Source organism: Xenopus laevis, chromosome 1L (genome assembly GCF_017654675.1).
Source record: "Xenopus laevis strain J_2021 chromosome 1L, Xenopus_laevis_v10.1, whole genome shotgun sequence".
Classification (NCBI taxonomy): domain Eukaryota; kingdom Metazoa; phylum Chordata; class Amphibia; order Anura; family Pipidae; genus Xenopus; species Xenopus laevis.
This window is the reverse complement of record NC_054371.1, coordinates 140,181,861-140,205,869: the sequence shown is the minus strand read 5'-3', so window position 1 is coordinate 140,205,869 and position 24,009 is coordinate 140,181,861. Positions and strand designations below refer to the sequence as shown.

The 24,009-nt window shown below is 37.6% G+C and overlaps 1 protein-coding gene across 2 annotated transcripts in view; it reads right to left on the bottom strand.

Moving 5' to 3' along the window:
• The window catches only part of fam189a2.L (family with sequence similarity 189 member A2 L homeolog), a 38,630-nt gene that overhangs the window by 7,300 nt on the left and 7,321 nt on the right, over positions 1–24,009 (bottom strand). The window contains exons 2-6 of one of the 2 annotated variants that reach the window (XM_018258714.2): positions 23,842–23,898; positions 19,971–20,081; positions 8,951–9,079; positions 4,666–4,773; positions 4,225–4,358 (exon numbers count right to left, since the gene is read on the bottom strand). In XM_018258714.2, coding sequence (XP_018114203.1) covers positions 4,225–4,358; positions 4,666–4,773; positions 8,951–9,079; positions 19,971–20,081; positions 23,842–23,898 — 539 coding nt within the window. The remainder of the gene's footprint in view (positions 1–4,224; positions 4,359–4,665; positions 4,774–8,950; positions 9,080–19,970; positions 20,082–23,841; positions 23,899–24,009) is intronic. The other variant, XM_041564199.1, reaches the window with a different exon arrangement.

Here is a 24,009-nt window from a genome sequence, read left to right as displayed (position 1 = left end):
CCAATAAGCAGCCTGGGCAAAAGAACAAAAATAGAAACGGCTAGTAAAAGGTACATTGGCTGCTACAGATAGCTTTTCTATTACATGGTGGGCACAGAATTGATAGGCTGGTGGATAATTTTAATTTCGGTAGTGTGCATGGTTGCTGATGTTGTCTTACTCTATTTAAATTCAGGACTGTTGAATTTTGGGGAAGCAATGCCCTTTTGCCCACCCTATGCAAAATATTCCATTTACTAGGAAATGTATCCGACATGGAGTCAGGTGTACTACAGACCCATTAATCAGAAGCACACTAGGCAATCACTAGTACTCCTTAGAATGCTAAAAACATCAAACTACATTAAAAGAAGAAGCTTATTACTTGTGTTTTACAATAAAACAGACGCATAAACGTCTAGGTATCCAGCTAATTAACACCTAAAGTAAAAAGGCACTAAACAGCATAATTGCAAAAATAAGATATAACAATTTCACTGGAGCAAGTTATATATATATATATATATATATATATATATATATATATATATATATATATATATATATATATATATATATATACGTAACAGATATTAGTGACTGTCCTTTAATTCAGACTTATTTAATGAAATCACCAGGTATGCTCCATTGGCAGCATTTTCTAGTAACCATGTACCTTTAAGAATGCTTTATTTTACAGAGAACAGATTGATGCTGAAAACAAAAAATGCAACTTTAATGGGATGATTCATCAGCGTGTGTTACATCCATACATCATTCACTTAGTTATGAATGCATGAGTCATCACATTTTTCGAGGCAGTAGTTGTAGCAGTAGTGGGTAGTAGCCTGCTGCTCAGAATCAGGGTTCCTTAGCTACCTACCAAGGCCAAAGATGCAGTGATTCACACTATTATAAACACCTCCATCAAGGAAACTTCAATCCTAAAGATTCCTTCATATATATATATTTATTGTTTTATTACTTTCCATTAAGGTTTACAGAAGTAAAGAAGAAAAAATAAAAAGATTACACAAATTAAGCATTCGTAATAAAGTTCAATATTTAAACCTATAAACATTGGCTTAAGTATCCTTAATATATGATTCTATATATCTGTTTCATTATATCTTTAGGTTGCCTTTATCCTAGGTTTCATAAAGTGTCTGCTTTGACAACATATAGCCACAAAAGTGAATAGGTGTGTGTGTGTGTGGGGGGGGGGAATATAGGAAGGAAAGGGGGGAAGGCAGGTATAGAAAAGTAAAGAAAGCATATAGTAGGTATGCTCTTTTTTAAATTGTTTAAAACACAGAACTTTAACTGATATAACAAACTTGTAAATTAAATATAATATATTTGGAGTCAATCAGCTAAAACAGTAAAAGGGATTGTACCTAGAGGGCCAAAAGAAAAAGGCAAAAGACAAATAAGGAAAAATAAGAGGGAATAAGAGGAAAGAGGGTGGATTAGACAGGGCAAACATGGCATTCAAGTGTTTGGGTTTATGATCCCGGCCCAAGTGACTTTTGTACTAGTGATTTCAGCTTTTTCCACTTTTTAAATAGAAATCAAGTGGTAACAAAGCACATATAAGAAGCTGACTCAGCCCCTTTAGATTAAGTCAGCAGCTTATTGATTCAGGATTTCCCTGATCAATATCTGGCAGAAAATCAACCAGATATTGATCGGGCAAGTAAGAAAATCTTGTTGGTTCACATTAGCTCTGCATTATGATCTAACCTTTGGCTCAGGAGGCACAGCATATGGTTGGCAACATTGGATAAAGATTTTCTATTTTGGCAGTTGAAAATGAATAGATCTTTGTATGCTCACCAATGTGATAGATCATTTTTAAACATATCGATTGAATGAATTTTATCATTTGTTCTTGAACATTAGAGGGGGCTTTCCAGTACAGAGGGATTAATGACTGTTTAGCATTCAACAGATGGGGTTTGATTGTTGCCAGGAAATCACAGAGAGAGCCTGTCTATGCAGAACAGCAGCATATATGCAGGGTCAGAGATTTGAATGTGTTTAGGTCTTGAATTTTATTTCAAAATGTTTTTATGTCTCGACATTCCCAAAAGCTACGTAGAGCACAAACCATGTTTCTGCTTTGTACCTCCAACAATAAGCATAACTACATAATTTATAAATCATTTAAGTCGCATAGAATTCTCGAATTCTGCTCTTAAATATGGCAGCATCTGGTACTACAGAATCAGCCTGTGCACTTGTTCTTCAGCTATATCTTTATGTGGGGAAGTTAACAATGTCATCTATGTGCTGCTGACAGTTTAATTGTCAGGAAATGGTGTGCTGCGCAGGTTTGCTCAGTAAACAGGCTGCCAACTATTTTTTGGACGTTTAAAACTTTCGTTTTGTACAAAATATGTTATCTATAAATTTTAATTTTTAAAAAGGTTTACAAGCAGTCGACTCCTATCAAACCGCCAGTTTCCTATAAGAGTAACTAATTTTAGCTGTTCATCAAGCAGACTATAAAAAATCTGTACCTTACTTAGTATAAAATAAAAAAAAAAAGTGTACCTTTCTTATAAAATAACAGATTCTCTGGAAGTACATTATTTACTGACTGGGCACAATAACTAGGTTTGATGTAATTTTTACTTCTCTCCCGAGAGAGAAACCGCAATAAATACATTTGTAAGGATGTCTGAAAACAAGAGCTCTGCTAGGCTGTAAATAATAGAGATCATTGTTCTAGAAAGAAGCAAAAAACTATGTAGGATCTTTACTGGAATCTATTGAATACAGCAGTGTTCCACGAGGCTGTAAAGTCTTTCAAGCAAAGACTTTACAGCCAGTAAATACATGTAACCCCTCAACTAAAAATCATAAATGGGACATCTATGTTATTTTGTACCATGGAACTAGTGTTCAATACAGTACAGTGTTGAAAAACCTGATTTACTTTAACTATGAAACTAACCTTCTTTCATAGGGTAGTGTATTTTATGGCAAACACCATAGTGCCAATATATTCTGTGGTGCTTTACAGAGATTATACAACATACAAATCAGTCCCTGCACCAGGGGAGTTTACAGTCGATCTCCCTATTACACACACACTATGCTAAATTTTATCAGGAGTCAATTAACCTGCCTATATGTTACTTGGGTGAGGATGGACCTGGAGAAAACCCAGACATGTGGAGAAAATACAAACTCCATGCAAATATTCCAAGATGCAAACTAACCTAGGACCCCAGCTTTGCAAGACAACAGTGCTATTGTGCCACCATGCTGCCATTATTTATTAAGAAATATGGAGTCTTTGGACAGGCTGTGGACTGTTACAAAAAAAATCCTTTTTTAGGACATATCCAGAGCCTCCATTTTGACTGACCTGATTTGTATTTCCCTGACTGGAAAGCAAAAAAGAAAAAAAAAAGGGCGAAGTACACAGTTTCATAGAGCAGAACATGTATCTTGCTTTACCGATCAATCTTTGTTTTCTTAAAATAAAAGGCAACAGTATATTCAATGCCTTTCATGCTATAAAAGGCAAATGAGTGTGCAGCAAAATACCAGCAATAAAGCTAAGAGAACCTCTATGTAAAGCCATTTACAAGCTAATGGCTGGATGAGATCTAATATTTCAACAGGAGATCCAGAGAAAGCTAGATTTAACTTGCTCGGGGTTGTGGGTAACAAACATGCAAAAAACTTTAGGCAGTGCTATAAGTTAAGCAAGCTGAACGTTTTAAACACATTAAACATCAGAACAATATTAGACATTTGCTTCTGTGAGGAGACTGTTCGGTAAGAGTTCTCAAACACCATCATAGTTAGTTAATCTTGGATTATGGGTCATTCATTTTTGGAAGTGTTTTGGAAGTGTACAGTAAGGACATTCTTTGGAATAAAATATATTTTCAACTGATAAATAGCTTGGATATATAGCTTTTCACTAAAAACACAGTGGGTAACAACCTAGGAATTATGGGAACCTTGAATCATTAAAAGAAAAAAAAAAGTATAGCATGTTAATAGGACTAATTATTCGTATAGCTGCCACGGTAATTTCAATATAGTAATAACATTGCTATAACAGCACTATGCTATTTACAACAGTTTAATGGCAGTAAAATTAAAGATTTTTGTTTGTACATTTCAATGCATTCCCTATATACTACAAGGGGCTATCTGAACTGCCAAACTGAACTATTTGCACAAAACAAAAAGGTTCCTAAGGTGTAGGCAGAGCTGTGTTACCTCTGATTCATTCGGGGGGTGCAGGAATAAAATGTAGAGAAATAAGATGGAGGCGGCGCAGGAGCAACAAAATCGTCAGGGTCTGGAACCCGATCTTGTTCTTCCCCTTCCTCAGCTGATACTTGCGACTCATCCTAAGCAAATACAATGAAATTTATCTTTGCTACATTTCTAATATGAAAATGCTAAAGGCTAGAGCTTAAAAGACATTGCAATTTAAATATTAGTTTATATAAAAGCGGTGTTCAAAAAGCATCAAGGCAAAACAATGATTTTGTCTTTGTAGTCTCCCCGGTCTGTTGCTAGTAATAATAATGCAATAAAATATTTAAAATACATCATAGGAAAATGTCATGAAGATTATTAATTTTTTATGTATTGTATCCTTCAAACAGAAAGAAAGAAAGAAATTGCCTTCTTATGCCGTATACACTCACTTACTGTGCAGGGCCTTCTAGTTGTGAGGAGCTGCAGGTAGCGCAGGGCAGCAGCAACCAGGCACACAGTGGTAGTAAGGGCATTCAGTGCACACAGAGCGAAGAAGACTTTCTAGGGATAGAATAAAATAGTGCTTACACTTCAGCTAGTTTGCTGTTGGCTGAAACATTGAGGGCATTTCCTAAATGTTTGGCATAATAGAACAATCAAAAGAGAAATTGTAAATAAAATAATGTTTCAGAAATTAAAAAAAAAAAAAAAAAGATTTTTGCAATCAACAAAGATTGAAATTACAGTTATGAGTATCTTGTGCACAAATGGCTTCTACTGTTCCAACATTCTTTACAAAGTGCCCAAATAATGGACACCTTGCAAAGACATTTACTAAAACCAACTTCAGGATCCGCAAACATTGGGAACTTTGATCCAGTCTGGCAGACCAGTCAGTAAGTCTATTAGGTCATATTATAAGGATACTAATGTCTGTTGACACTTAGGGGCAGATTTATTAAGGTCCAAATGGTAAATTAGAATTTTCAAGTTGGATTTTTGGTCAAAACTCACAAATTCAGACTCTAATTCGAATTCGAGATTTATCATACTTCATGTAGAAGTCAATGGCAGAAATCCAGTGACCTATTTGAAGATGTTAAAGGAACAGTAACATGACATTTTTTCTATAAAAAATTAGTTTGCCCTTAACGAAAAAGAAAACACCAGCACACATTTAACTTTACATTCGCAAAGACTTTAAAAAATATCTTACCGATACTCCTCTTGCTCTCCTCTTCTGAAAAAGCAACATGGCGACGATCCATCTGGCGGCGCTCGATTTCTCCTCCCTGGCTATCTCCTATAGAAGGCAGGGTGGAGAAATCAAGTGCCGCCAGATGGATCGTCCTTATGCCGCCTTTTCAGGAGAGCAAGTGGAGTATCGGTAAGATATTTCTTAATAAAGTCTTTGCGAACGTAAAGTTAAATGTGTGCTGGTGTTTTTTTTTCGTTAAGGGCAAACAAATTTTTTTATAGAAAAAAATTTAATCTTACTCTTCCTTTAATAGCCTTCCTGACATTCAAGTTTCTTTTGGAGAAAAAAAAACAGGTTCGAGTTCGAATTCGATTTTAATGCGATTTGAGTTTTCGGGTCTGTAATATTCGTTTGAGTTTTAGACATTCAAGTTTTTTCTGAAATAAGAGGCTATTCAAGGTAAAAAAAAAAAAACTCTTAACACTCGACCTTTGATAAATATGCCAATAACTAATGTGAATGGATGGACCAACAAAGCTTCTGATTTGTTTGCCACAACTTGACAAAAAGACAAGATTTGTAAGGAGAAAAGTGTCATGTAAATGCAACATGCTGCTGCAGATAGATATATATATATATATATATATATATAGATATAGATATATATAGATATAGATCATATACCGTATATACTCGAGTATAAGCCGTCCCGAGTATAAGCCGAGGTACTTAATTTTACTTCCAAAAACTGGGAAAGCTTATTGACTCGATTATAAGCCTAGGGTGATAAATGCAGCAGCTTCTGGTAAGTTTCAATCAAAAAATTGAGGGTTTCTGCTCCCATTGGAGGTGCCGGTGTCTCGTTTTTGGATGCCGGCGACCATTCTTGGACGCCGGCGAAAATTCTTGGAGACTATTCTTGGACGCCGGCGACTATTCTTGGACGCCGGCGACCCTTTTTGCGCTTGACCCAAGTAAAAGCCGAGGTAGAGTTTTTCAGCATATTTTGGGGGCTGAAAAACTCGGCTTATACTCGAGTATATACAGTATATATATATATATAGATAGATAATTATGTTGCATATGTAGATGTAATACACAAATGAAAACCTTAAATGTAACCACTCCCTCAAGGTAGGTGTCGCTTGCATCTGTGATCCCTTCAGATGCGGGTGTGTTTTGGCTATGTGGTTCAAATAGTTCTGAAAATTTGGGTGATTGAATTTCAACGCAGTGTTGGGTAAGTACAGAGCGTTGAAATATCACCAAATTTTTCAGAACTAGTTGGACCACAGGAGGTGACCGATCTGTTACTGTGGGTGACTGGGTGAGGGGGTTTAAATTAGGGTGACCCAATTCAAACAAAAGGTGTGCATCCAGATTTTTTCTTATATTGCGCCATTGACCCTGATGTAAGGGAGGGGTCTTAGCTGGTTAAGCACCCTGCACTTTCAATAAGTGTAAAACTATTTTGGGGTTGGGTTGAGCTCTCCAATATAGTGCACTAACATTTCATCCCTATCTAGTGAGGAAATAATGCACAGAACACATGACTAATGTTATAGATCATATAATACTACATACAACTAATAAGACATAACTAAGACAACAACTTACATAATATTCACCTAAAAACATATAATTCTTGTGGTTTGATTCATTACCAGCTGCATTTGCTTTAAATAAGCAGGTCAGCATAACCTACTGTTGACAGAAGCGAAATTCGAATAAGCCTTTTGACTGCCAGGAAAAAGGAACATGCATCAGTTCTTTTGTTTCGCGTAGCTGAAAGGTCACCTTGACCACATACAATAAGATAACAACAAACTAAATCTAGGAAATGAATGCAGGGACAATGGCAGTGCAATGTTAAAATCATAAATAAATTTGTAGTGTCACAATGCCTTGAATTATGAAGTGAAATTAGAAATCTGCCTTCAGATTGCCAACAATAGAAAAACAACTGCTACAAAGGACAAATGGACAGGGTCATGTGCAGCGCCTTATACAAGGGGGCATATTTAGAAATATACTTCCTAAAATTAAGCATCTGCATGCTCTTTAGTAGCGCATATCATTCACACTGCCTTTACACACGGCTTTCCTTGAAGCAATGGCACACTGGGTGAATTTTATGCATATTGTCCCCGCTGTGTTTGCAACCTATTGACGCAGCGCCTCTTTTGGGCGATTACTATCCAATGGGATCTGATTTCAAGCAGTTTTACCATGGAGCTACAAAATGCTCATATTGTATAATGAAGCAGTGGCATTTTTAATGAATCAGATGCAAGTTGAGTGTTGGATTGGCCGTACCAGGGATGACTGACGTATTTGGCCATCTTAAATATATTGCAATAAATGGACAAACAAACAAACAAGTTTTGTTTAAAGGGTATGGCGTTTTTTAGAAGCTTAAGGCACAAAATGTCTCAATGTCCTTAATATATTGACCTCTTGTATTTGTCTATGTGAATTTTGTGGTCACAACCAAATTGCTCCCCTGCTTAAAGTTTTTAAAAATTAGTGGTGAGCACAAATTTCCCATGTTTGTTATAAAATGTTCATATTCACCCCATGTGCCTTTCCCTGCAAAATAGCCTAAATAAAGAAGACGATGACAGAACACATATGGTACTGGAAGACAAGACATAAAGACAGGCTGAAAATTTATATAATTTTGCAAGTGTAAACTGTATAGGGAAGGAGAAGCATAGGATGGGGCATAAGAGAGGATGGGAGATCAGGAGAGAAAGGTAGGTACTTTAAACAGAAACGTGAACGTTGAGGCAAATAATAAAGGCAAGTATAAAAAGGTTAGTAAAACATGAAAGAAGAAAAGCACAGGAGAATGATATGGTAACAGAAATAGAATAGAAAAAAAAAAAGAAATGGAAAAAAGTATAGAAGAACATAAAAATCAGTGAAGAAGTCATAGGCTCTCAACTTTGCCTACACAAATATGAGGGGACTGTTGTATATATTTGTTCAGAAGGTCCCTCAGTATTTATGTGCAGCTTAAATACTCGGGGTTGCTTACTTTATGCGTGGTAAAGGGAAAAGAGGAGGTATGGGAGAGATATAATGGGTTGTTTGGTCCACAAATAAATAAGTGCAAGAACATATGGCTTCAAATACAGTGGCGTAATGTCCAGCCCACAGCTCGCCCATCCACTCTTAGCTACAGGCCATCTGCTACCCCAGCACTAGATATAATAAGGCAGTTGGTCCACAAGGCGGATCACGGGCCGAGAGTCAAAGGTGGCGGGATCTACGATGAGGGAGGAACAAGGAATAAGACCAAAGCAAGGATCAAGAGTCCTTAAGTCCCCAAGGTAACCCACGTCACTGGGTCCTGGGGTGAATAACTAGCAAACAAGTAACAATGTTTAAGAGAAAGCATGTTGGGGCTCATTGTCCTTTTCCCAGATTAGCATGGGGGCCTGATGGCAGGGTAAGAGTTTATAAATTCAAATTATTATTATTATTTTTTTTTTTTAAAAAAAAAAAAACAACTAATTATAGTGACTTTTCTGCTACCTTGAGTAAGAGATGAACTGCATTACAGGACTGAACCGGGAAAAGCTTTAGAAAGTTCTCTCTTTCAAGGCACTTGTTGGCATAGATTTCTTCACAACACACACAGACTTTGCCTTCAATCAGTTCCACCTGTAATCAGAGGGAAAAGGCACTATGAATGATATGAACATTTTCATGAATTAAATGCAATTATTTCACAATTCACTATACTGTACAGGTCAGGGGTCACCTTGAATGTTGAAGTGTTTCTGCCAACCACTGGTTCTGGCCCTGAGCTCAGCCAGTTCTGCTGCTGCTCTTTCAAACATGACACTTGTTCAACAGTAAAATAACATTTTTAAGTATTTTACATAAACTCCATTTCCACAGCATCACAAAGCATGTACACGACAGCCTGGTTAACTGCTGATACTGGGAAACCCACAGTCATTCGCACCTAAGTGAGTGAAAAAGGACACTTGCAAGGCATGACAGCTGGTTACTGGATGGGTACTTTATTCTCTTCTTTGTTTCCCCATGTGAGGTTTTTGTGAGAAAATGCCATGTAAAGGAATCACATGGAGTATGAGCTATTTAAGGAAGCTTTTGTTAAATTTAAATGGCTTTTTTTGTATATGGTAAATCCTAAACGGTTCACAGACACTTTTTGAATTTCATCAAAAGAGAACAGTTGTGCTGGCTCCCTGGATGGTGCATGGCATGGTCTTATCAACCATTTAATTGCAGAAAGAGACCAAAAAGTACTTTTAGAGGGGAATTTACTCAACATATTGTGCCAGTGTGTAACCACACAATTGTAACACATTTGAGGATGTTTATAGCTTTAGCTTCTGTAGGCTTTTCAATCATCAGAACTTGTTCCTCTCTCTACGCTTCAGTAGCCTTTCTTAACCTAACTAATAAGACCCCAAGTTGGCTGGGTATAAAGGTCTGAATATGTGCCTATATCTATGCAATTCCCCCTAATTTCATTTTGGCTGTGCGTGCATAAATGATCTTTTGTGCACACTGAAAACCGTGAGAGCAATTTTTAAAAAAAAAACATGCAAGTAAAGGTAGGTTATTTAGAATCAGAATTCTTGTGTGTGCCACAATTTGTTGTGCTGCCCTCACAAAATGTGCACGCATAAATGCACAGATTTTATGGAACATTATATCTGATAAGCATAATTAATCAAAGGGACACGGATAGGCATTTTTATGACTCCTCCCACAATTCCAGATATTGTCTACTTTTCTTTGCTCTTATGAAGCAATCCTAGGTGTAGAGGCGGGAGCCTATAGATGCTTTGTTTTATGAGCTCTTAACACACAGCAGTATGGTTTTTGATTTTGTTCACTCCACCCCAGCCTATCCCTTACAGTGTGTGTGTCTGTACATATATTTAGATACGCACGTGTATAAACACAAATACAACAGCAGCAAATGTGTCGTTTGGAGCAGGCAGTCGCTTCACTCCCCACAGTCAGCACTAGTCTTACAGGCTTCTGACATAACCAGAAAGCTTCTATTCTGTGTACTAATACAGGAGCTGAGCCTGGGTGGGGAGGCTGTACTTGTCAACGGGATATACATGTATTATGCTTGTTTATACTTAGTGCTTATAAAAAGCAGACGGCAATAAAAATTTGTGTATAATAAATGTATTTTTATTTTATCTACAGTTTCCTTTAAATAGAAATTACAGTTAAAGTAAACATGTATAATCATCTCTGTGCTGTCACAAGTCCTGACTAAATGCCAAGCAGTACCATTTAAGACTGCAGTTATGCAGGCCACAGATAAATTTGCTATGTAGTCTGTACTGCTATTTGATCATAGGGCTCAAATATGGCTGCATCATTGAGAGCACCCTCAAACTAACATTCACCACAACTTAAATGTGATTCACTTAAACGGACGTGAATTTGCATCCTCTGTCATAACATATGGTTTATTGGGATAAGTTTGCGTAATGTATTTATGTGCAAATAGTAGTTTTTATTCAACATTACCTATGTTGTAATAATCAGTAAAACACTTTCAGTTCATAAATGTGGTATATTTTTTCCCCACAGCTGCAGTCTGGTTACCAATATATTTAGGGCATAGTTTGGTTCTGAGACTTGGGCAGTGAAACCTGGGAACATTCTGCTCATTACACACCAAACATTAGGGGGCAGATTTATTAAGGATCAAAGTGAAAATTCAAATTTTCAAATTTTTTTTTTTTTGGTCAAAACTCTCAAATTCCAATTGTGAATTATCAAAACTCGATTTGAGTTTTAATTCGAACTTCAAGATTTATCATACTTTGCTCTTTAAGAACTTGAATTTGACTATTCACCACCTAAAACCTACTGAATTACTGTATAAGTCAATGGGAGAGGTCCAGGATCATTTTGGTGATGTTTGCAGCCTTCCTGACATTCAAGTTTTTTAAATTCGAATTGAGGTTTATATAATTCAAATCTAAATTCTATTTGAGTTTTTGGGTCGTTTTCAATTCGTCCGAGTTGAAAATTTTTAATTTTATTAAACTATACCCCGAAAAACAATGTAGGTCTCTATAAAAAGATATTGCATAAAGCAGCTCATAGGGAGTTTATGGGAGTTTTAAAAAAACTTGCACAAATTCGAAATTCCACACATTGATAGATGTGCCTCTAGGTGTGTGCAAGGCTACAACAATAAGAAAAGCAGATCCAAAAGCTTCTAGGTGGACTATGAAGAATGGGGCAGAGTGGGTTTGTGAAAGATGTGCTTATTTGTGACAAAGTTCACCATCCCTGACAGCTGCAAGGAGAGAAATTTTGCTTTGGGGCCCTGTAACTTCTTGTTAGGCCACTGGGTGTATGTGTTTAATTAAAGCTCTCATAGCTATATCTGGTTGCCTACACATTCCTTACATGCTTGCACTGCCACATCAGAAGCACTTCCATGCCATGAGCTGACCTTCTAATTATGTACTGAACAAGATGTAAGCTAAGCTGCCGAGTCATGACACAGATTGCCAAAATATACATTATTTAAGTTTTAAAGATTCCTTAAAAAAGACCAGGGAGCTGTGAGCATTACTGTAGAAATTCTGTAGAATTTATTTAAAGTGACACCGACAGCTTTTACCCTTGATGCCTTGTACATTACCTGGACTCACAGTCCAAAAATCTGCCAAAAATCTGGTTGAAAAAAGATATATTAGACCTTCCTTACTCACAGCAATTCAGCTTAATTGCGGGAAAATGAGAAAGCAGGTATTATTCCATGATTACCCTGAATTACAGTGGGTAATGTAGTATTCTTGCTGCAATTACAATGTTAGCAAAAGGCATTTCGGGGAAATTTGTAGGCCGCTGCAGTGATTTTTTTTTTTTTTTTTTTTCAAACATGTTTTTATTTATATTTAAACAAACAACAATAATGCTTGGAAATGAATAATAAAAGTGAATGTTACACAAGTGTAACAGTGTGCATTATAGTAACATCAATAACATATAAGCACTTTACAAAACATACAGCTCATAATATAATAATTGGGGTTATATGGGACTCAATGGATAAGATGCCAGTAACCTGTTGATCTGGTGACTTCTGGGGGGTGCGAAGACCAATAGTTCCTGTTCACGGTGCCAGTTGTCGAGGTATTGGGATGCAGCCACCACAAGTGGGTGTTCTCTGAGGGATTCTTAATTATACCATGTAGTTTGCCGAAATGTATAGATCGTGAGATATCTGGCATGATGTGGAAGTGTCAGTATATAAGGTATCCATGTGTTAAAGAATGTTGTCGTGTTTTGTTCCTTTTTGGTTATTGCTTCCAACCAATCCATATGGAATACATGATGCAGTTTATGTTTGACCATCAATAAAGGTGGGGGATCTGGGCTCAACCATTGTTGCAATATCGCCTTCCTGGCTGCTGCAGCAAGTCTACCTACCACAGTTTTCTCCGATTTTGCCAGTTGGGAATAATTTGAAGTACAGCTGAATAGTGCCCATTCAATTTGTGGTTGGAGAGGTTTCCCTATTTTCTGTTCGCCAAGTGCGGTTACTTCACGCCAAAAGGGTTGTAATTTGGAGCAAGACCAAAGGGTGTGGAATAAATCTGCCTTTGGTGAGAGGCATCGTAAACAACTGTCAGTGGAGAGACTACCCATTTTGTGTCTACGAATTGGAGTAAGGTAAGAGTTATGTAATATTTGGAGGGCCATCTCCTGGTACCTGCTTGCCGGGAGCAGCCTCATTATTTTAGCATGGAGTCGCAAGATTTCTGAGTTTGTCACGTCAGGGATATTTTTGATCCATGGGAAGGCCGAGTCATTTTCGTCGTCTATGTTGATAACTGTGCGTATAATCTGGTATAGGCATGATGTGGACTGAGTGGTGGTATCGATTTTCCATAACTTGAGTCATCGAGGTCTTTATCTGATAGATGGGTCATGGCCTGGGTGGCAAAATGGGTGAGTTGCAGCCTTAGAAATATGTGTGGAATGGTAAATGGGTATTTTTCTGTGAGTTGAGTTTGAGTGAGTAGTACCCGGTTACTACCTAGTAAGTCTTTGAGGGTATGAAGGCCGTTATTGCGCCATTGTAGAAGTATTGGATTTCGTATGCCTATCGGGAATTGTTTGTTCCCTATCCAAGTTAAATACGGAGACCAGTATGGCGATAAACCCTGTTTTTTCCTTGTTACGTGCCAAGCTTTATAGGTGTCTGTAAATAGGGGATTGTCCCGTATGTCTGGCAGGGTATCTGCGAAAGGCAGGTGTAATAGGTAATTCAAAGAGTAGTCCCTACTTAAGTATTGGTCTAAAGACGGTGTGGCATATTGGTTTTGATTAAGGAGCCAGTTGCCCGCGTATCGCAATAATGCCGCGGTGTTATATTCTTTAATATTGGGGAGGTTTACACCTCCATGTGTCTTAGGTTGTTCTAATTTGTACAAGCTGATCCGAGGCCGTTTTCTGTTCCAAATAAACGTTCGGAATATGTGGTTGATTCGTTTAATATCGGTAGGTTTGATGTAGTATGGCAACATTTGGATTGGGTACAAAAGCTTAGGGAAAAGGATCATTTTAACTAAGTGTATTCTTCCCAGAAAGGTGAGGTGTAAGTGTTTCCATTGTTGTGTTTCACGCTGTATTTCATCAATTACCTTCCTTATGTTCAGTGCATAGAGATGTTTATGGTGCGATGGGATCAGGATTCCTAGGTATTTAATGTGTTGCTTGGTTTTCTTAAAGGGGAAGTGAGGAAGCCAGTCAGTGGGATCTGAGTAGTGAAGTTGAAGTGCTTCCGATTTACTTAAGTTAATTTTGAACCCTGCTATGTCTCCAAATCTCTGTATTATATGTAGTATTATAGGAATATCAGTTTTTGGTCGTCCAAGAAATAAAAAGATGTCATCTGCAAAAGCCATGACCTTCAATATCGTGTGTCCAATTCGGATACCCTGCAACAATGTATTTTGGATTATGTGCCTTATTAAGGGGTCAATGGCGATATTAAAGAAAAGGGGCGACAGAGGGCATCCTTGACGTGTACCTCTGCAGTGATTTTTTTAACGCAGGCAGGCCTGGCTTTGTGGAAAGGCCACAAAGGCCCATGCCTAGGACAGCAGAATTTTTAGGGGGGGCGTCATGCCACCCAACCACACCTGCATTGGTTTGAAGGCATCTGGAATTCACAGGAGATACAATAGTTTTCAAAATTTCCTGTCCACCAATCGCATTCGCGCATGAGCACAAAGAAAGGGGAGGGGACGATGAATGGCAGTGGGCTAAGTGTCGCTTGTATGTAAATCTGGCCCTGAACGCGGGTAACAAATCTCCCCATATGTCATTGTCTTAAGCCTATATGATCACAGCTTCCCTGATTGAAAATGGTTGGACGAGTAGGCAACATCTTTCTTCTTTATCTTAAAATAAGGTATGCTTACATGTATATACTGTATGCTCCTGCCTAAACTGCAGTTACTCATTTACATAAATGTTACTTTTCGGATTAACGAAGCCCTGGGCAGTGACAGCATCATGAAATAAAGGCTTATGCAGTCACATACTGAGGTCATATTCAGGGTGGAGGTAGCACTTGGGTTACCCAGCATCAATAAATAGACTGGCACACGATTCAAAAGGAGAGAGAAGATGGAGGCAATAACGCTCAGCGCAACTATATAGAATAGAGAAGAGAGTATGTTTTGACCAAAGTACTTTTAATGAAGTGTAACATTTGCATCCATTTTTTTTTATAACTACACGTAGCTGCTTTCATAAATGACCCTTTAGCTCTTGACCCCAAAGCAACCAATCAGCAGGAGACATTTGGGAGTATGCCGCCTGGCAAGGCTGGAACTAGGGTTAGGCAGCAGAAGCATTCTATTTAATGCAGTTTATTCCATTCTACTTTATCCTATGAACATAACCTTCTTGTTTCTGCTCTCCCATCCTGTGTAAGTTGGTCTATGTCTTCTGGATAGATTGCCCAGACAGCGGGTAATGGCATGGTAAAAACCTGGGGCAAGAGGGATGGACACAGATCACCAACTATGTCTTGGGTGCAAAAGTTCCTTGGCCTAGATCAACGGTCTGAAAGGAAGTATATGATTAATTACTCCACTTGCTGGATCTGGAGCAAATATTACATCTGTGTTTAGATTACTCCCTTAACATTAACTGTAGACCAAATGAGTGATCGCCCATAAAGATGCCTTGTAAGTACAAAACTGAACCCTGTTCATGCTGGGCTGGTTAAATCTCTTCCCCAACTGTGGAGACAGCAGGCCTAGATCAAAGTGAAACTCTGCAACAATTAATCTATGGCACTTGTACTTTTGTGTCAGAACATAAATTATACAGTAAAGGTTTTTAGCCATGGAAAAAAAAACAATTATATATATATATCTATATCTATATCTATATATATATATATATATATCACATTATATAATATAATAACAGGTGGATAAGAATTTATACAGGGAGAATAATTACACAGAAGCTTATCGTGTTAAAGGCAGCATAGACACACAGCATGATGGTATATGGTAAGTCCATCAAGTTCAACCCCTCCAAATGAAAACCCAGTATCCATAAACACACGCACACATCTCCATACTTTTTATACATAAATTCTATATACCCATATCTATACTAACTATAAAGTTTAGTCTAACAATAGCCTTTGATATTATGTCTGTCCAAGAAATCAGCCAAGCCACTCTTAAAGGAATAGTTCAGTGTGAAAATAAAAACTGTGTAAATAAATAGGCTGTGCAAAATAAAAAATGTTTCTAATATAGTTAGTTAGCCAAAAATGTAATATATAAAGGCTGGAGTGAACAGATGTCTAATAAAACAGCCAGAATCCAACTTCCTGCTTTTCAGCTCTATAACTCTGAGCTAGTCAGCGACTTGAAGGGGGGCCACATGGTACATTTCTGTTCAGTGAGTTTGTAATTGATCCTCAGCATTCAGCTCAGATTCAAAAGCAACAGATATGACCCATGTGGCCCCCCCTCAAGTCTCTGATTGGTTACTGCCTGGTAACCAGGGTAACCAGTCAGTGTAAACCAAGAGAGCTGAAAAGCAGGAAGTAGTGTCAGACTGACATGTTATACATCAAATCACTCCAGCCTTTATACATTACATTTTTGGCTAACTGACTATATTAGAAACATGTTTTATTTTGCACAGCCTATCTATTTACCCAGTTTTTATTTTTACACTGAACAATTCCTTTAAAGGCATTAACCGAATCAGCCATCACAACATCACCCGGCAGTGCATTCCACAACCTCACTGTCCTGACTGTGAAGAACCCCCTACGTTGCTTCAAATGAAAGTTCTTTTCTTCTAGTCTGAAGGGGTGGCCTCTGGTACGGTGATCCACTTTATGGGTAAAAAGGTCCCCTGCTATTTGTCTATAATGTCCTCTAATGTACTTGTAAAGTGTAATCATGTTCCCTCGCAAGCGCCTTTTTTTTCAGAGAAAACAACCTCAGCCATGACAGTCTACCCTCATAATTTAAGTGTTCCATCCCCCTAACCAGTTTAGTTGCACGTCTCTGTACTCTCTCTCCAGCTCATTTATATCCCTCTTAAGGACTGGAGCCAAAAACTGCACTGCATACTTCAGATGAGGCCTTACCTGAGCCCTAAAAAGAGGCATAATTATGTTTTCATCCCTTGAGTTAATGCCCTTTTTAAAAACCCCAAGATCCTTCTCATTTCAGCAAACTCCCAACACACTGCCATTAAGTGTATAACTTGCATTTATATTATTTTTGCCAAAGTACATAACCTTGCATTTATCAACATTGAACCTCATTCCAGTTTGCTGCCCAGTTTCCCAACTCTGCAAAGTGGCAGAATCCTGCATAGAACCTATAGTTCTGCACAATTTAGTATCATCTGCAATAGAAACAGTACTTTCAATGCTTACCTCCAGGTCATTAATAAACAAGTTGAAAAGCAAGGGACCTAGTACAGAGCCCTGTGGTACTTCACTAACAACACTGGTCCAATTAGAAAATGTTCCATTTACCACAACTCTTTGTAGTCTATCTTTTAGCCAGTTCTCTATCCAGGTACAAATACTATGTTCCAGGCCAACATTCCTTAATTTAACCAGTAACCTTCTGTGTGGCACTGTATCAAATGCTTTAGCAAAGTCTAAATAAATCCCATCCACTGCCATCCCAGAATAGAGGTCCCCGCTTACCTTCTCATAAAAAGAAATTAAGTTAGTCTGGCAAGATCTATTATGCATAAAACCATGCTGGCACAAACTCATAGTATTGTGATTTGCTATGCAGTCCAGTATCTTATCCTTTATTAACCCTTCGAAAAGCTTTCCTACCACTGATGTCAGACTAAATGGCCTATAGTTTTGAGGCTGAGAATAGGATCCTTTTTTTTTTTTTTTTTAATAGCGGCACCACATTAGCAATTCGCCAGTCTCTCGGCACTATGCCAGACATCAATGAATCCTGAAAAATTAAGTAAAGAGGTTTGGCAATCACAGAGCAAAGCTCGCTAAGTACCCTGGGATGAATACCATCTGGCCATGGACCTTTGTTTATCTTAACATGTTCTAGTCTCTTTTGAATTTCCTCATGTGTGAACCAGGGCTGGAACTAGGGGTAGGCAGATGAGGCAGCTGCCTAGGGTGCAACCACTGGGGGGCGCTGGGCAGCTATCTCTTCTGCCTACCCCTAGACCAGACTCACCTGGCAATGAATGTGAGTTAACGTCGCTCAGCGTCTCTGTGTATGCACGGAAGCATGTCGCGTCACCTCGCATACACGAACGTGATGGGGGAAGTGAGGGCGAGTTGGCCGGCTGGGTTGCTTAGGGCACCCAGCTGGCCTGGCCTGCTTCGGGTGTGAACCATGCATCACTAGTTGTATCACTACAATTGGAGCTATTAAGAAGGAAAACTTCATTAACTGGTTTCTCATTTGTGTAGACAGACATAAAATAGGAGTTCAGAATCTGCGCTTTTTTTTTTTTGTTTTCATCAACCAGCTGACCCCCCCTCTGATATTAAAGGTCCCACCGCTTCCTGCTTAATTTTTTACTATTAACTTTTTACTGCTTGCTGCAATATACTTTTCCATATTCTTTTCAATGAGTTGTGAAATTATTCTGGGAAAGAACAGTCCATTGCAGGTAGAGAACATGCCTGTTCATGCAATTTATAACATTTTGCTTTTTAAATATTATCAATTAAAAATTCTGTACCGAAATATTGAAGTTACTTTTCACTATCCTCCTCTCAGCATCTGTTTCTCTTCATTCTCTTCATTCTCACTTCATGCAGGAGTTGGGAGTCTGATTTTGAATGACATTCAAATCCAATATATCTTTTAGGGGGGCTCCTTTTGCCTAGATGTATTAGAACTCACTTAAAATCACCAAAAATCCTGTCTCTCATGCACATGCAGGATGTGTGCCAAAGGCATTTATTGTTAGATTTTATTTGTACCCAAATCAGTTATTTAAGTAAGTGCTAATGCTTCAGCTAGGAAAGGAAGCCACCCTATAAGATGTATTTAATCTTACGGTCATCTGACACCCAACTCCTGCATGAAGGCAGAATGAAGAGAAACAGATGCTGAGAGAGGGATAGAGAAGATAAACTTGATTATTTCAAAAACAGCACATCATTTTTAATTGAATTTAGAAAGGTTCTTATTTCAGTATGATGAAGCTTATAGTAAATTTTCATTAAAATTAGCCCTTTATTAGCTCAAATCTGATCTGTTCAAAGAGAACCACCTCTTCGTTTCAGAAGTGCGAGACTCTTCTTGGTTAATGTCATCCTCAACGCCTGGACTGAAGTGAAAAAAGAATGGGGTGCTTCAATTTCTTCCCAAATTTCTGGTACCACCCAGAAAGATTGCTTTTACCATTTAGACCTATTTGTTTTGGAAATAAAAGTCAGAAAGTTTGCATCCAGTAACAACCAATCGGCAGGAAGCATTTACTAGTCACCTGTTTGAAAGCAATCATATGATTGGTTGATATGGGACCTGGTGCAATTTAGTTTATTTCCAGATGGAAATAATCTAGGGGGAAAAGAAACAGTTACTGGGAAACAGACTGTTACTGGGAAACAGAGAGATGAGAATGAAACAAGTCAATATACTAATCAAAAGCCAAATATAAACAAATAATTACACAAACATAAACTTAAAATAGACCCAAATTAAATCTAGGGAATGATATGATCAGCAAAGCAGAACTTTCACCTGCCATTGTATACAGTATGTTGGGAAATACCAACTGCCTAGGCATGGATTGGCTTCTTCTGCTGGTAAATGATCAAAGTGCTAAGGATATGATTGCAGGAAGCTATTCAGCTTATAGCTCAATCATTCTAAAAATATAAAACAATGCATAATTCAATTGATGCCCAAGCCTTTTTTTCATCTGTGATATCATGGAGAGAAGTTACAGATTTACAGTGACAGACATTATAGTTATTCATTACTACAGACGTCTCTGCAAGATTTATAGCGTGCAATGGTTCACTTACCAGCTGACAGCTGGGAACACTGGATACAAACTGAGCCCCTTGGCATCCCAAGATAAATCCAGCCAGGTTCAGCAGGACACAGACCACCGATAACATGACAAATAGGTTTACCTAGTAAAAACACATAGATAAATTATCTGTTCCCAATTGATCTTACAGTATTTACACAGGACAAAAGAGACAGCTTTAATGCTATCATGAATTTACTGAGCAAGTTGCCAGCCGGAAAAACACATATTTCATTTTAGAAAAAACTTTCAAGTACTGAAAATAGTCAGTGAAATAAATGTTTTAATGTAGGCTTCTTTGCGTCTGTAATTTCTTTATGAATTACAGCTTGCCACATTGACAGTCCTGCTCTGTGATTGGCAGCAATTCAAATGGACTTCCTGCCAATCATGGGAAACTTTAGAAAAAAATTTAGTTATATCCTGTTGCCCTTCACCATCAGCCACAGCATCCAGATTTCCAGTAAAGAAATGGTGACTTAAGCAGGCCTGTAATCATTCGGAGTTAGCCCGAATTCAGAGTCAAGTTGATTAAAATGATTGTTTATGGCAAAAAAAAAAAAACCTTACCATTTGCCAAATGGATATCTCAATTCTCTAAAATGACCATTACTAAAGCCAGTAATGCATTAATTTTGCCATAAAGGCGTCTGCTGTGAGTGATTTCATGGACTGGAATATATATATATATATATATACACACACACACACACACACACACAGCAGTGGACATATAGTGCACCCTAAAAGGATCTACAAATAAGGTTCAATGATCACTTCTCAGAGTACCTTATATTAAGAATCCCTACCATAAAACTTTACAACCACACAAAGCAAAGAAAAACCACCCACTCCCTGAAAGCTATATAACTTTGTTCAAAACTAAAGTCCAGGGAAGACTTCCAATATAAGGCTTTCCAATAAAGAAAACAAAATTATTTATAAATAAATGTTGGTCTACATTTACATTACTTTCCACCGATAACTAAAGCAAATATTTTTTTCCACAAAAGTATACAACTTTAAATTATATTAGAAATTATTTTTAAGATTTCTTCAAGATTGACTTCCTGGGCAGTCTGGAAATACCAGACAACCACCTATAGGTTATGTCTAGACATGTAGGTCTGTAAGGAAAGTGCAGGGGATGCATTGCAACACTAGGAGATTACACCACAACTGCACAAATAAATGCATTATCAGGTATGGCCAAATACAGACTATAGTATAATAATAATGATGATGATCCGGCTGCCATGAATAATAATAATAATAATAATAATAGTGATGATTATGCCGCAATGAATAATAACTTAAGGTGAAAGAAAATTCTGAAAACATTTTGCACTCATATTTACATAAATAACATGAAAGGTAATCATAAAACGTAATTATTGCAATTTTTACCTGCAATCAAATCACAGCTACAAACTAATGGCCTCAGATCCCTGACATTCATGAATCAATACTTTACTGCCTTTATTTATTGTCATTCTAGCCAACAAAGAAATGCTATATTCTAAGTCGGTATCTAAACCAAGCTGTAACACAAATTTAAGGAAGAGCATTTCACCGGTGTATGTAATCCTATACACTGTGCCAGCACATTAGGATGTATCATCTGAAAATCAATGGACACGTGGGTTTAAAATTTATTGGTATAATATTATAAGGCCAAAACACGATTGCCACTGCAGTAGGCTCAATAATCTGGATCATACTAAATCAAGATTTATACTTGGCAGACTAAATTGCATGGAACATTTCTTAGAAGGATATGGTCTGAACGAATAGCAGCTTTTCACACTGTTCTGTACAACACTGTTCACTTCCAATCTAAAGTATTCTAAAAGTAATCTGGCTACATCCTTGAAATCATCATTATTGTGTTCTTCAAGCATTATTAATGCTGTCTGAATAAATAATCACATGGCAATAATGTTAAGTGTAGTATTAGGAGGCTCCTCCCCAGGAATAGTCAATATATTGTCCATCTATTTTGCACTACTTACTCTGTTGGTGAAGCAAAGTCCCATAATAAAAATAAGACCTTAAAATATATTGCAAAATCTCTCTTTTTAACAAAATCCTTTTTAGCACATTTAAATAAATTATTAACCAGCCCTGCTGCAATGGGATTTTAATTGTTTGGTTTTAATTGGATAAAAGATCATTCTTTTAAAGCAGGAACCTTAGAAAAAAACACATGTGCTGCAAGGCCAATTATTAATTAGGTCAGATGCCTTAAGTTAAAGCAATCTGCTGTACAACAAGCATGTGTAGTGTTGAATGTGTGTTTTATACATATCCTTGTAAGCTTTACCCATGATCACTTAAAGGGATACTGTCATGGGGAAAAAAATTTTTTCAAAATGAATCAGTTAATAGTGCTGCTCCAGCAGAATTCTGCACTGAAATCCATTTCTCAAAAGAGCAAACAGATTTTTTTATATTCAATTTTGAAATCTGACATGGGGCTAGACATTTTGTCAATTTCCCAGCTGCCCCATGTCATGTGACTTGTGCTCTGATAAACTTCAATCACTCTTTACTGCTGTACTGCAAGTTGGAGTGATTATCACCCCCTCCCTTTTCCCCCCCAGCAGCCAAACAAAAGAACAATGGGAAGGTAACCAGATAACAGCTCCCTAACACAAGATAACAGCTGCCTGGTAGATCTAAGAACAACACTTAATAGTAAAAACCCATGTCCCACTGAGACACATTCAGTTACATTGAGAAGGAAAAACAGCAGCCTGCCAGAAAGCATTTCTCTCCTGAAGTGCAGGCACAAGTCACATGACATGGGGCAGCTGGGAAATTGACAAAATGTCTAGCCCCATGTCAGATTTCAAAATTGAATATAAAAAAATCTGTTTGCTCTTTAGAGAAATGGATTTCAGTGCAGAATTCTGCTGGAGCAGCACTATTAACTGATTCATTTTGTAAAAAAAATTTTTTCCCATGACAGTATCCCTTTAAGGAAGAAAGTTAGCAATCTTGAACACATCCATACAGCAAAGGTTATTTCCAGTTACAGTGTAACCATCATGAATTGCCACAACATAACTAATAAAGTGCTACCTCCCCAACCCAGGGTTACTTGCTTCCTCCGACACTGCAACATGAATAATGGTGTAAGCCAGGGGCTCGATCTATCATAGGGGTAGTGATCCTCAGTCTGGAGTATGATTTACATTTGTACTAAAGCCTATAAAGAGTACAACTGCCGTAGCATTATAGACAGACCTGGCACTCCATATTCAGTGTTTTAGTGTTCCAATTAGCAAAGTAACACTGACCTGCAAGGGTAGATTACGACCTGCAAGGGTAGTGATTTTTAAGTGACACTGAAACCATCCTACTTATTAGCAGTGTCAGCAATAGGGCCTTTGCTTGTATGTTTGTGTCTGATTTGGGTTTGGCATTTACCTGCACTGCTGTGGGTACAGTAGCCGTTAAAAGTCAATGGGGCCATTAACTTAAAAAAGCCACTGGAGCGGAACACACGTAAACACTTTTGTGTAGGAGATGTTACTTGAAATTGGTAACCATGTATTACCCAGATAACCAGATTAGTAATCAGCCATTGGGTGGCGGATTACAAAAGGGTAATTCACCTTACAAACCTAGTATGATGTAGAAAAAGGAATACTAAACAATTTGCAATAAGACTTTTTCTACTCATCCAGATTTTTCCCATTCAATCTAGAAGGTAGGTAAAACTAGGTGACTTGATTATTGCAAAATTACAAAGAGACCTAAGAATAAGGTAACATTATTTATAGATTTCGTCTGGCTTGAATTCTATTTTAAGGAACCTACTCAAAATGCAAATGTAAAAATTATTAAGGCTTACTTACTAGCAATACCATTGGCCTCTTCCATGTTGTCAGTCCTACAATACCAGACAGAATTACCTACAGGATAAAAAAAAAGAGCAGGAGAGTGTATGAGATGCAGTGTTGTAAAAATACATTATAATCACCCTTCTCTCAACGACTGAGAGATGACTGAGTGTAGCGCTACCC